Raw genomic sequence first — 13,105 nt, forward strand, 5'->3', positions numbered from 1 at the left:
AACCGCGTATATCAAATTTCGTTGTTTTTCCCTTCTGGTGACACAGGTAGAAGAGAACAGAAAAAACAGCGTTTTGATAAGAAAACCATCAAAAACTCTGTTTCTATATAAACCAGAAAAAAGGGAAAAAACCAGAGTAATTAATATGATCCCGTTAATAGGCAAAGTTTCAATCTTTTTAGCCAACAATCATTTTTGCATCTTTTTTACACAGTAAAAGAAAAAGGGTTTCTTTTTAATTTTCTGTTAAAGAAAATAAAATTTTGGGTTCTTTGGAGTTATGAGTAAAGAAGAAGATGATGAATTAGAAAACAGGGGAGGGTTAAAACAATCAGCAGGGCGGTACAAATGGCTGGCGAGCTTCCACCGTGATCTGATGGCGGGAGCAGTGATGGGTGGTGTGGTGCACACGATCGTGGCACCAATTGAGAGGGCAAAGTTGTTGCTTCAAACACAAGAGAGCAATTTGGCTATTGTAGCTGGTGGGAGAAGGAAATTCAAAGGGATGCTTGATTGTATCTTCCGTACGGTTAGAGAAGAAGGCATTCTTTCTTTATGGAGAGGCAATGGGAGTAGCGTTCTCAGATATTACCCTTCTGTTGCTCTTAATTTCTCCCTCAAGGTGATAAAATTTATCAAATTTGCCATCTTTTCTTTTTCTTTCTTGGTTCTTGGTAAAAAGTGAAATGAAAAGTGTGATTTTTTCTTTATATTTAGAGTGAATTAATGGGTTGGCACGGTTGGTAATAAATTTATCAAATTTGTCATGTTCTCCTTTTCTTTCTTGGTTCTTGGTAAAAAGTGAAATGAAAGGTGTGATTTTCTCTTTATTTAGACCTGTGAGATGTTATATGGAGATGGGTGGTTGGAAGTAGGGAGCTTTGAGAGGAGATATTCAATGCACGTGAAGTGAATGATAAAATGTTTCTTCGAGATGGTGTGATATTATTCGTATTACTGGGAGGTTGAAATGCTAATTTATGCACTTGCTTTGATTTGCTGTGTTTGAATGCAATTAATGTGATCATCATACAAAGAGTGATTCTATTGAAATTTATAGGAGAGTTTAGGGAAAGGGTCCTTATTTAAGCTGATCTGTTTATGCAATTACTATTATGATTTTCAAGTCAAATCTTTTTTTTTATAATGACTCCCAAGTTAATCTTATTCATGGATAAAGTTGAGAACTTAAGAAATCTATCACCTGTGACGGTGTGCTAATTTTCGTTAAGCTTACTCGTTAGATAAGAGATCAAAATGCAATGTGGTGGTTCTTTTTTTCTTTTTTTCCTTTTTCCATAATACCTTGTCCTTGGAAAGTGTCTTCCTTTGAATTTTCTTCATAAGTCTCTGGTGAGTTTGTGAAAAATGCTAGACTAGACCTTTTCTTTTGACAGATAGTATATAACAATTTTATGTAGCCATAGCATTTACTGCCTTCTGCAAGTCCAATCTTGTAGTAGTCTTTTATGGCACCAGTTCCAATATAGCCTGCAAGGAAACTGCAAATCCTTAGCCATTATTTGGAATGGAGATTCAGTTATGGAAGACGTGCTATGAAGCGAGCAATTTTATCTTGGTTTAATTATGTAAGAGAACAGGGGAAATTGATAGAGAGGTCAGTCATAGGATCCAGGTAGGATGGATGGAACAGGGAAATGCATGGGAATCTTATCTGATTACAAAGTTCCCCAGAAATTTAAGGGAAAATGTTTAGCATGGCAGTCAAACTAGCAATGTTGTATTGGTTTCAGTGTTGGGAATTAAGTATTAACATATGCAAAAAAAGATGAGCTTGGCTGGGATGTGAATGCTATTCTAAGATGTCAATATATATATTGGAAGATGCAACTAGGAATCTAAGTATAAGAGAACAGGCAGGATTCATACTCATTGAAGCCAAATGAGGCCATCTCAAGCAAGATGCCATGTAAGAAGGAGAAATACAGATGTTTCATAACAAGATGTGATTCAATGGAGGATATAACTTCTGTGTCAAGAGAGATACATGAAGGCTAAATAAGAAAAGGACGAAAACCATAAAAACAAACCTTGCTCACTGAGTTTGCTAAGGATGCATTCCTGAATAGAGCACAATGATAGAAATATATCCATATAGCCAACTTTATATAATGGGAAAAGACATAGTTTGTCATGTTATGAAGCTCTGAGTGAGTTCTAATATCACTTAAGTTTATGCATGCTTGAGAATGGTTAAAGCTTCTAGCATCGTTTCATGGAATAATTAAATTCCTGTAATCACTGTTTTGGCGGAAAATGGATGGAATATTATATCTGTGGCTCTGCAGAGTATCAGGAAAAAATGGGTGGGATATGATATGCCTTGATACCTGGTAGAGGCATTAGAGGGTTGCCTTTCAGGCCCATGCCAGATGAAGAGGGTATTAACCGGCAACTTTAGTTTAGCACAAGGAGCCTTGTTATGGGGAATTCTGCTATACTTAATATGGTGGTGATTCAGTGTTTTGGCTTGTCATATAATATAGGAGTATATGATAAAGCATGCAACTGAGATCTGAATACAGTCTGAAGAGATAAAGCTTTTGAGGTTTAGATTCATCCTTTTTTCATGAGTATTCCTATTCAACCTAGAAAGGTGTACATATTAGCTGTAACCTGGAGATATTTCAAAATGAAGCTTATTTATTTGTGTTCTTTTTATACTGTTAAATGAATTAGTCATAATGTTATTGATTATAAGGTTTCTGTGAATAAAATTCAAAAGTTGCCATCAAATTAAAGCATAAGATGAAATTGTTTTTTTCTATGTATATGTGCATGCGCACGCACAGTTTGCCTTTTTCTTCTTTTTTTTCTTCTTAGGAGCATTAATTGAGTCTGATTACAAAGATAATCATTATGTTGGAATAATACGGACAGAAAAGTTAAGAGAGTTATTAAATATATGGCCCTAATTCTTGGGCTGACAACTTTTGTTGTAAGAAGTAATTATAGTGTTACTTTCTGGAAGAGTATTGGGAATAAGGGGATGAATTTGCCCAACATATTGCCATCAGTGAAAAGTTCAATGGAATCACTTGAAAATTGCAATTGACATAAGTTGGTGACAGCACATTTGAATTACATAAAATTTTGCTTGATGGTAAGCAAGCTTCAAAGTCCTCAAGGGGATACCCAAGTGTTAAAAAATGGGACTTAAAATTAAACTAGGAGACCTCAGGTTTGAATCTTGGGGATGGCAGGGCTAGGATTTATGTAATAAGAGGGAGTTATCTGCTTTTTATGTAGCTCAAGGCCAATTAAGTCTCCATATGTATGAAAATATTGTCTTCAAAACCAGCGCATCAAAAATGAAAAGTAAATAACTTTTTGCTTGAGTTTTTCACTAGAACTCAGAGTAAACTTACAACATCTCTGTATGGTCTTAATTACTTTGCATCTCTTTATGCAGGATTTGTATAGAAACATATTAAGAAACGGCTATTCTCAAGATGGCCATGTATTCTCTGGAGCATCTGCCAACTTTATTGCCGGAGCTGCAGCTGGTTGCACAACATTGATTATAATCTACCCACTTGACATTGCTCACACTCGCCTTGCTGCAGACATTGGGAGAACTGATGTTCGTCAATTCCGAGGTATCTACCATTTCCTGAGTACCATACGTCAAAAAGATGGAATTCGGGGAATTTACAAGGGTCTTCCTGCCTCTCTACAAGGGATGATTGTTCATCGAGGCCTGTATTTTGGAGGATTTGATACAATGAAGGAAATTTTGTCAGAAGAATCCAAAACAGAATTGGCATTATGGAAGCGTTGGGTGGTGGCCCAGGCTGTGACTACATCTGCCGGATTGTTGTCATATCCTCTAGATACAGTTCGGAGGCGAATGATGATGCAATCTGGCTTGGAACAACCAATGTATCATAGTACACTGGATTGCTGGAAGACAATATATAGGACAGAAGGGGTGATTTCATTTTACCGTGGGGCACTGTCTAATGTTTTTAGGAGCTCTGGTGCTGCAGCCATCTTGGTTTTGTATGACGAGGTTAAGAAGTTCATGAATTGGGGTGGATTGTAGTAGAAAGCAATTTTTGACAGTTTCATTTTTGAGCAGAAGAATTAGAGTAGAATGAAATTCAGGATTATAACAGGAAAATCTTGTAAAGGGCAACTGAGGTTGATACTCTCAAATGCATACCATGCACTAGATGACATTCATTTGCCACATTACTTTTTCAAAACTTTGGCAATTCACACCTGAAGTTTTTTCTTGACGAATAAAAGAGCAAGTTGGTGCTCAATCTTGTGTTGAGGTCATTATCAAATTTCTGTTCTTATTCTTGTTGACAGCTTTAGTCTTTGGGAAGGATAATGAAATGGGTTCTGTGCCAGTTGGCCCTTTCATATCAACATCCATATTACAGTGTCTGGTATATTCTTGCGGATATCCAGAGGACCCAAAACCACATGGATTTGCTTACTTATTTCGTTACTGCTTCCAATACATCCCATGAAAAGTTAGCATCATGGAAACAAAATAATTTCCCACTCTTTTTCAGAAAGTCTTTTTCCTTTCTTTACATGATGCTAGGGGCTAAGGCGGAAGAGATTGTGACAAAGATAACACCAGTAGTAAGAGGAAAACAAAAACTCATCACTTTAACTAAAAGCAGTGGAATATCTGAAGTCCTGATGTTGAGCACCTGTAATTCCAATGATGTTGTGGCAATGATCTCACGTTCACTCCCCTGTTACTTCAATCTTTAATTCCTGACCCACCTGCACTTCTTCACCTATTGTCAAAGATTACGGTGGTGTTTACTCTATAATTTCTCCCTCACTCTTCTTATTTGTGCGCCCTTGATGTGCTTGCTGTTCGGGAATAGATTATGTCACCTTCTAGGCAGAAAACGACGACGACAACAACCATAATTTAATGCAACTGCTGTAATAAACTAGTGCAAAACATGAGTTAAGCCCCAGCTGGTTAAAAACATCATATGCTGTTTTCTGGAGGGAAATATGCTTATTAATCAAGAATTAGTGCATAGGTTATTCAGTTATCTCTCTCTCTCTCTCTCTCTCTCTGTGTGCTTCCCGAAGTGATGTAAGCTTGACTCTAAGCGACAGTGGATGGGGGTGGCATTTAGCGATTGGGCAAAGAAGGATCTGGGGGAGGTCTTAGCTGGAGAGGATTGAGAGCCATAAACAATGGGCCTAAACCAAAATTGGGACCGATTAGGTATGAAGAAATGGACCATAAAAATACCTTCATGCAACAAGTAAAAGTGGGAACCCCATAAAGAAGCCAAAGCAAAACCATGACTTCAGCCATCAATTGGAAAAAAGGGCAAAAGAAAACAAAAGGTGATGAACTGATAAAGTACTTAAAAGATGCTTTTTCCAACTTTTAGACTAAGTTTTTTTTTTTTAGACCTAAAACCCTACCATTAAGGAACTTTCAGTGGGTACTTGAGTTGCCCATTTCTCATTACTTCTAGTTAAAATATACACACAAAATATTGCTCCCTTTTTAGCTTTCTTTCTTCCCACAAATTACTTATTGTAAGAGAATCATAAAGAGATTCTTCTTACGTTAGGCTGTAAAGATTCTATATGGCGTCAATTGATGCGGTTAATCAACACCATCGCATGGCTGCCATTTGTATTTTAGTAATTTCCTTTTCTTAAATATAATCCCTAGGTGACACCCCACTCTTGAATTGTGGTTGTGGTCATTTGTGGGTTGTCGTTTGATGGTTGTTCTTGTCATCAACCATGCTGTCTTTTCCAAACCCAAAGGGCGAAAAATAATAATAATAAAGCAAATTGGGGTCCCATTGACTTGAAGTGGGTGTTTTAGCTTTTACCCGACTCACCCATTCTCGTTTTCCTTAAATTGGAAAGATTTCCCCCAAAGAGATTGTTGTGGGTGACTGTGGCTCTCCTCAGAACAAATAAATGTACATTGAGATCCTTCCATGGGGTGAGGTTCCACTAACGACATTCCCACTTGCTCATTTTCTATTACCATTATTGAATGCCTCATCATAACATGCAATTGAATGCAATCAAAGATATTTAAGATACCATGTACTTCACATCTCAGCAACAGGTTCACACCAAATTGTTGCTTATTATTATAATCAAAACACTTGCATTCCAATTCTTGTAAATTAAGAAACTAGCCTTAATAGATGCCAAATTAATCCTTATTAACTCCTCATTTTGGTTAATCCTCTAGACAATGAGTAAAGAAAATTAAGAACATTTCACGAAAGGAGAGCCCCCACGCGCTGCAGAAACGAAAGTGGGTTTAGAGAGCACCAAGAAATTTGGGTGATGAAATGAGGCTGTCAGGTGGTGGAAGCGAAGGTGTAGCCATGCCATGACGCACCTTTGATTTCTGTCTGATGCCTTGGTGACAATTTGGGCCTTGTCTTATGCCTTCACCTTACTTGTCAGCTAGCTAGCTTCCTTCCCGCGATACATTAGTATATACTAAAATTACAGCTTCCCACGCCCTTTCCATGCTGTTTAATTCACTTATTTAAGCATCTAGCTAGCTTCGTTTCCCAACTGTCTTTCTTTCTCGTTTCATAGCTCACCTCAAGTGTTCTTGGGATCATCAAAAGTAGTAGTAGAAGCAGAGGAGGAGGAGGACTGTATGACTTTTGTTTTATATTTAATGATCTAAGATCTACTTTAAGGTAGAAAAAGAAGAAACTCTTTAGACTTTATCTTGTTATTAGTGCACAGTCAATTATAGATCTTACACAACTAGTTGGTAGCTTCAACCCAGACAGAATAAAGATATATATATTCATGAAAGTTGAAACAAAGAAGAACTCAACAATCACAATCTCAGGAAAGATTGAACCACAAATTTGTGGAATGAAATCTGTGAGAATCAAACAGAAAGGCAGCCGAGTAAGAATTCCAGGATATTGTTTTTTTTCTCTTTTTTTCGCTTAATAATTGGAAGAATTTTGTCAAATTATGCGACAATGCCCACTTGGAATGGAGCTCGTCATTGTCAGAAAAAAGCATCACAAAACCTCTTCCCCTAAAAACCCAGATCACATTATTAACCATTCTTTTCATCTAGAACCTACCTGGAACAAATTTCAACGGCTCTGATTGCTCAATAATTGGCAATGGACCCCACTTCATGGGCCCCATTCCACTCATTGCTCCTTGTCCTAACTCAGATCAAACCCCTGAGCCCCTCCAACACCAAAGCTCAAACCCCCATAACTCCCACTTCACATATCCAAAGAAGAAAAAAGAGCGAGCGAGGGAGGGAGGGAGGAAGAAGAAAAGTTTCACACATACAATCTCATTCACTTGATTGAATTACTACAATTCCCTAACTGCTATTATAATATCTTCGGACTTCGATATGCTTGCAGTATTTTTCTTTTTTCTTTTTTGACCAGCAAAGCTAATGGGGAAAGGGCAGAAAAAGAAGCAGAAATTATTTCTTTTTGGGAAATGAACTGCCTAATTTTATGTTCTTCAACTTACAAAAAAGATACAATTATAATAATAATGACCAGAAAAAAAACCCCAGATTAAAAAAGCATTAAAAATGGCAGCTTGATTTATATGATTTTTAATGCTATAATCATATATCATACCCAGAGAGCGCCAACTTCGACGAGCTTTGGCACAAGGTGGCCACTAAGGTGAAGAGCCACGAGGGATTCAAGGCCGCCGACGCAGGTTCCACCAATGAACACGGCGGGGGCTGGATTCCGAGAGGAGAGGCTATCGTGAGCCGGCGGTGGAGGGAGCGAAGCGATCTCATGGTCATCAAGTTCGATGACAGTAGGGTGAACCCCGATGGTGGCTAAGAGCTTTTTCATGACGTGGCACATGCAACAAGATGAGCGGCTGAAGATGATGACAGGGTGCTCTGATATCAGCCTCCTGATACGCGTCTCCGTTGACTCCTCCTCGTCTATGGAAAGCCCGCCGCTGATGGTGGTGGTACTCATGGGGTTGTTGTTGGATGAAGAGGAGGAAGGTGGTGTTGGCGGTAGTGGTGTTAGATCAAGCTGCACAACGTCACTTGAGCAACTTCTTAAGCTTTGCATCGCCAGAGAAAAACAAGAAAGCTTTTGTGTGATTGTGTTGATGTCAACGAGGAAAGCAAGTGGGATGAGAGTTAAATACAAAACAGAGAGACGGAGAGAGAAGTGAAGAGAAGGGAAGGCAGAGAAAGGAGCTAAGCTATGGTTGCTTACATCAGAAAGTACTGTGTTACATAGGTTCTCTTTATTTTCTTTTGGGATCATGGGATTTTTGGGGTGGGCAGAATTTGGGTAATTAAGCCCACGCGCTTTGAAGCAAGACACTTTCTTTGTGCGTGTTTGTGTTTTGTTTTGTTTTATTTCACCCTAGCCATGTGCATGTGGGCACAATACCATATTTGCATTTCTAGCAGCAAAAGCTTAGAAAGGGAAGAAGCGACTGAGGGGGTTTGGGTATTTTTAAAGGTGACAAAGAATGTCGTTTTTGTAATAACAAGTGGATTCATGCGATAAGATATTAACAGATTTTTTCTTGTCCTAAATTGAGTTGGATAGTCTTTTGTTATTTGATTAATGATTGGAGAATGTGGACTTCACATGCTGAGGCAAACGAGTGAGGAGTGGCAATATGTCGTGCGTCACATAATACGGTAGTTCGGAAATACTGGATTTTTGCCGGAGAGCTGGCGTGGAGCAGTCACATGGGGGGGGGGGGGTGATCCTAGCAAATGACCCCCTTACGTCACCTTCTCTTCCACGTGGAACCGTTAGATTGTACCGCGACGTACCCTAAAAGCTATACCGTTTCGTCTCTCGACCATTTTTTTCCTTTTAATTTTATTTTTAAAAAATAGCACTGCTACTAAACACAAAAGCAACCCAACGCAAACGCAATGGGGAAAAAAAGGAGAGCTAACGTGGAGGGAATACTCCATTGGGTGTGAAGGGGGGCATAAATCGAGCCCACCCCCATGGCATAATCATCGGAACGAAATTACACTTTCCTCGTCATCGTGACGTTCCTGAGCGACACGTGGCATCTGCGTTTCACTTTCCTTCAGGCATGGAGGCTGTGGGCTTCCATGGAGGAGAGAGACTGAGGTGGGGCCCAAAGGTAGAGCGAATGAGAGTGTGACACGTGGATTGGCAGCATGCTGCGACGGTGATGGGGATGGGGGCAGGGGGCTGCTTTGCTTTGGTTCTGTTTGCGCTTGTGGGAGGAGGGGCCCACCATCGTGAATTCGGAGTGTGACGGGCATGGTGGGGGTGAGAGGGGGAGGAGTCCCCTTAAAGGAGCACCGTTGATGGTGGTAAATATGGTGTCTGCCATATGTGATGAGTTAAGCAAAGGGAATTGCATCAGCCTCACCCTTGCGCTTGGGCCCACTTAACCCTCTCCCCTTCTTAATTTCATTTATAACCTCAATTATACGTTTCAAAGAGTGCTAATATTTTTTTGTTGTTTGTTTGCTTTAATGGTGCTTAGTATTAATTTTTTTTTAAAATAAGCATTTTGTGATATTTAAAAAATCTTTAAAATTATAAATATATTTAATTTAATGATTGATACATGATTCTTACTCTATTAAATTTTCCTTCTCTCAAAAAATGAAAAAAGGAAATAGTTAATGATTTTGTCTTAATTTGAATGATAAAATGAATAATTTATTTTTTTTATAAATTCAAATTTAATACTGACATAGCAACACATCATAATATCACGTCACTCTTAGGAAGAGAGGAGCTGACCACTATTTTTTCCACTCGAAGCATGATGAACATTTGTGTGTGTTAAAATTACAAGTGCGACCCATTCAATTTTGACTTTTGATTTTCTTTTTTTGGGGTTTAACCGAAAGAAAGCAAAGATTGGTTTTGATTGGAGCAGAAGATTCAAAAGCAAAAGAGTTAGGAACCATAATGCCAATTGATGAGAGGGATGTGGACCAAGGCAAAGCCCCTTTGACAAAATATAAAAAGCAGGAGGAGAGAACACAAAATAGCTTGTGGAAGTGGTACTCGTGGTCACCATGCATCAGGTCAATTCCGAATATCAAATCAACCAAGTTGTCGTCATGCTTAACATCATCAGCCATTGTTGATGGAGGGAAAATCTTAAAGGGCTTATATTGCCAGAACTCCTCAGCGAGCATGCCCTAACATGTCTCAGCTCGTCAAAAGGGCCAAAAAAAAAAAAGAATATATATAAAGGAAAGGCTGAATTGGAGGGCACAGACCCGGCATATTTACAGCATTGGCAGGAACCACCTTTATATCTCTTATTATGTATACTCTTCTGATGTCCATGAACTACCCACGTGTACTTTTTATCTTTCATTTATAAGGTTCCCCCAGCATTGGTCTGCTCGACCCAGATCTTCAATTCTCGTCCCCAGCAGTGGTTTAAAATTAGTTAAAGAGGTGTTGTATGAGATGGGGCAACCGTGAGAGATGAGCTTTCATGGACCCGTAACGGGGGACCCATATACAGTTATTAACTCTTTCGGTGCCTTCTTTATTAGGTTATGACTCAATCAATGAAGTGCCACTAAAGTTGACCAGATGCCCTAGCTTATAGGAACTTAAAAGACAAGCACCATGCAATCGAATTAATTACGTGAAACAGAGCCTTTACTAATTACGTCTGCTGCAGTGTATCGAACACTTGGAAGGTAGATTTTTTCCTCTCTCCCAAACGGATTTGTATTCAGTTGATGTGTAAAAATAAATTCCAAATTTAATGTTTTACGGTCTCACGCACTTAAGAAATAATAAGACGATGTGCATCATGAATATGTCATGAATACGTATGCGATCCCATAACACTATCATTAATTATTTTTTATAAAAATTAATTTAATATTTTTATGGTAAACTCATACTTTTAATTTAAAAGATATATAAATTAAGTAGATGAAGATGCTTATCTATAAGCTAGAGACTCATTTAATTTCTAATTAAAATGAGTTATTTTAACTATAAAGAAAAGAGATCCCACATTGATTTAGATCTACTTGGATCTTAATATCTCTTATAAGAGCTCTCACGTCTCATGAACTCACATTTTCAACAAAAATAAAAAACTTATTAAGTGAAAGAATACCTTACTTATAAATTTAAGATTTATTTTAATTTTTATTGATATAAAATCTGTAATATTAATGTATATATTAAATGATTGAATATCAATATATTTTTTTTCAACAAAAAAAAAATGAATTTTTGTTATCACGAGCTTTTGACATAATGATCATGTGTCACTTAATTCTCTTTAATGTTGTCAACTCAAAGATACAATATCTTCCAATAATTTCATTGAACATGTTGGGCGCATCTTTGCCCATAGATGAAAAAATTAAGCCAATGAGGAGAAATTCATGTAGCAAGTGGGAAACCCACGAAATCAATATCCCCTCCCCACACATGTATCTAGGCGTGCTTAGTTTTCACATCGCAAAAGTTGTAGCATATTTCACCACTATTATTTTGTTTTTTCACATAATCACCTAACCTTACTATGCATCCAAGTTGCGTAAATAACACTTTCTCTTTTCCGACATTCGTGGAGAAGACTATCATAATCTAAACATAAAAAAGTCCATTTACGCTTTCTTTAATTAAAACCTTTTTATTTTAATCATTTCCTTGTTGATAAGTTCCAAACTCTTGTAACCAAATTTAAAAGAACTTCCCCAGCACGCGCTTCGCGAGAGTGTGGGGTGATTTTTTTATCTTTTTTTTTACCGGGGAGAGCGGTTTTGCCTTTCTTACACGATTCGTTATTTAAGACAATCCCCACGTGAGTGACCACATGTCCGTACCTTCGAGAACCGGTGAACTAGGAGATGTTGTCAGCAAATCCGTACCCGTGACCCGGATCCGTATCATATCCATTTTGGGTCCTGGCTTCTCAATCCAGAAGGCGGGGGAGGGGGGGGTGTTTGTAATTGGTGTCATTGCTCATTATCCCCCTGTGCGCACGATAGCAGAGCCCCTTGTTTTTGTTCTTTTCTCTTTCACTTGTCGGCGCCGCTAGCTTTTTTTTTTTTATATATATATATTTAAATGTATATTTATGTAGTTACTTATATCGTTGTTGTTTTTAATGAAATGAGTTCGTTGACTGATTGATGGTGACACATGGGTGACGCAACCTGATATGACTGTCCCAGGTCAGATGGTGGGACCCGGTGATGTCATGATCTGAATCTCTGTCGGCTCATAAGTGTAATGTAGTTTCCCTTCGGTCCTTTTACAAAAAGGAAGGGATCTTCGCCGAGCCTTAGCATGGGTTTTGTTCCCCCACCCAGGAAATTTAGTTCTGATCAGGGCCGTACACGTGGCAGATCGAGCGTAATGTTGAGTAATGAAGTTGTGGGGTAGGTATCATTGGGTCAATCGAATTATATTGTGGTTGGCCAGGCCTGTTTTTGGTTAGGTTTTAACCCTACAAAATATGAGACACTGAGGTGAGGGGGTGCGGTGGGGGCGCATGGACATTGATAGGTCATTGGAGCAATAATGTGGAGGGTATTGAATTTTGGGTACCCATTTGTCTAAGAATCTTGATTCTTTTATTGAAATTTTTATTCCATGTATAAAGCTATATTAAATTTTAAATTAAAATCCACATATATATATATATGTATATTAAATGTACATCAAAACAGGATAGAGTTTGTCAGTTCGAGCAATAACTTTGATTTTTTTTAAAGATATGTAATGTACATACAATCTTGTCTTGTCTGTAATGTCTTGATGCTTCATGTTAGAAGCAAAAAAGAGAAAGTTTACAGCTAGTATATGTTCAGGATCTAGATTATTGAGTCCTGAGTTATAGAATGATGACAGGAGTAGTATGTAGCTTTATAGCTCAGGCCTATGCATTTTGATTTTAGCCATGGTAAAAGTGTTCAAAAGTCTTTTGGGACTGAAAAGAAAGGAATTTATGGGCCATTCCAGTTTTGCTTGCGCAATGGGTTTCAGAAGATTGTACATAGCAACAAAGATGAAATCAGATAAATGTTTTGACCAAACGAAATGGGTTTATAATATTATTTTCTCTAATCAGTTCACCCTTC

General features: G+C 38.1%; 2 protein-coding genes across 2 annotated transcripts; one reads left to right on the top strand and one right to left on the bottom strand.

Annotated features, from left to right (window-relative positions):
* The first annotated feature begins 91 nt into the window (after positions 1-91).
* Positions 92-4,313, top strand: PM-ANT (Mitochondrial substrate carrier family protein). Its single transcript, XM_007012241.3, has 2 exons — positions 92-622; positions 3,434-4,313. Exons 1-2 carry the CDS (start codon positions 281-283, stop codon positions 4,064-4,066), a joined length of 975 nt encoding a protein of 324 aa, XP_007012303.3. The 5' UTR covers positions 92-280; the 3' UTR covers positions 4,067-4,313.
* A 2,988-nt stretch (positions 4,314-7,301) lies between these two features.
* On the bottom strand, positions 7,302-8,429 carry LOC18588079 (Thioredoxin superfamily protein). The gene has a single exon (XM_007012242.3). The coding sequence runs from the start codon at positions 8,286-8,288 to the stop codon at positions 7,623-7,625; it is 666 nt and encodes a 221-aa protein (XP_007012304.2). The 5' UTR covers positions 8,289-8,429; the 3' UTR covers positions 7,302-7,622.
* Positions 8,430-13,105: the final 4,676 nt, after the last annotated feature.

Source organism: Theobroma cacao, chromosome 9 (assembly GCF_053813885.1).
Source record: "Theobroma cacao isolate CCN51 chromosome 9, ASM5381388v1, whole genome shotgun sequence".
NCBI lineage: Eukaryota > Viridiplantae > Streptophyta > Magnoliopsida > Malvales > Malvaceae > Theobroma > Theobroma cacao.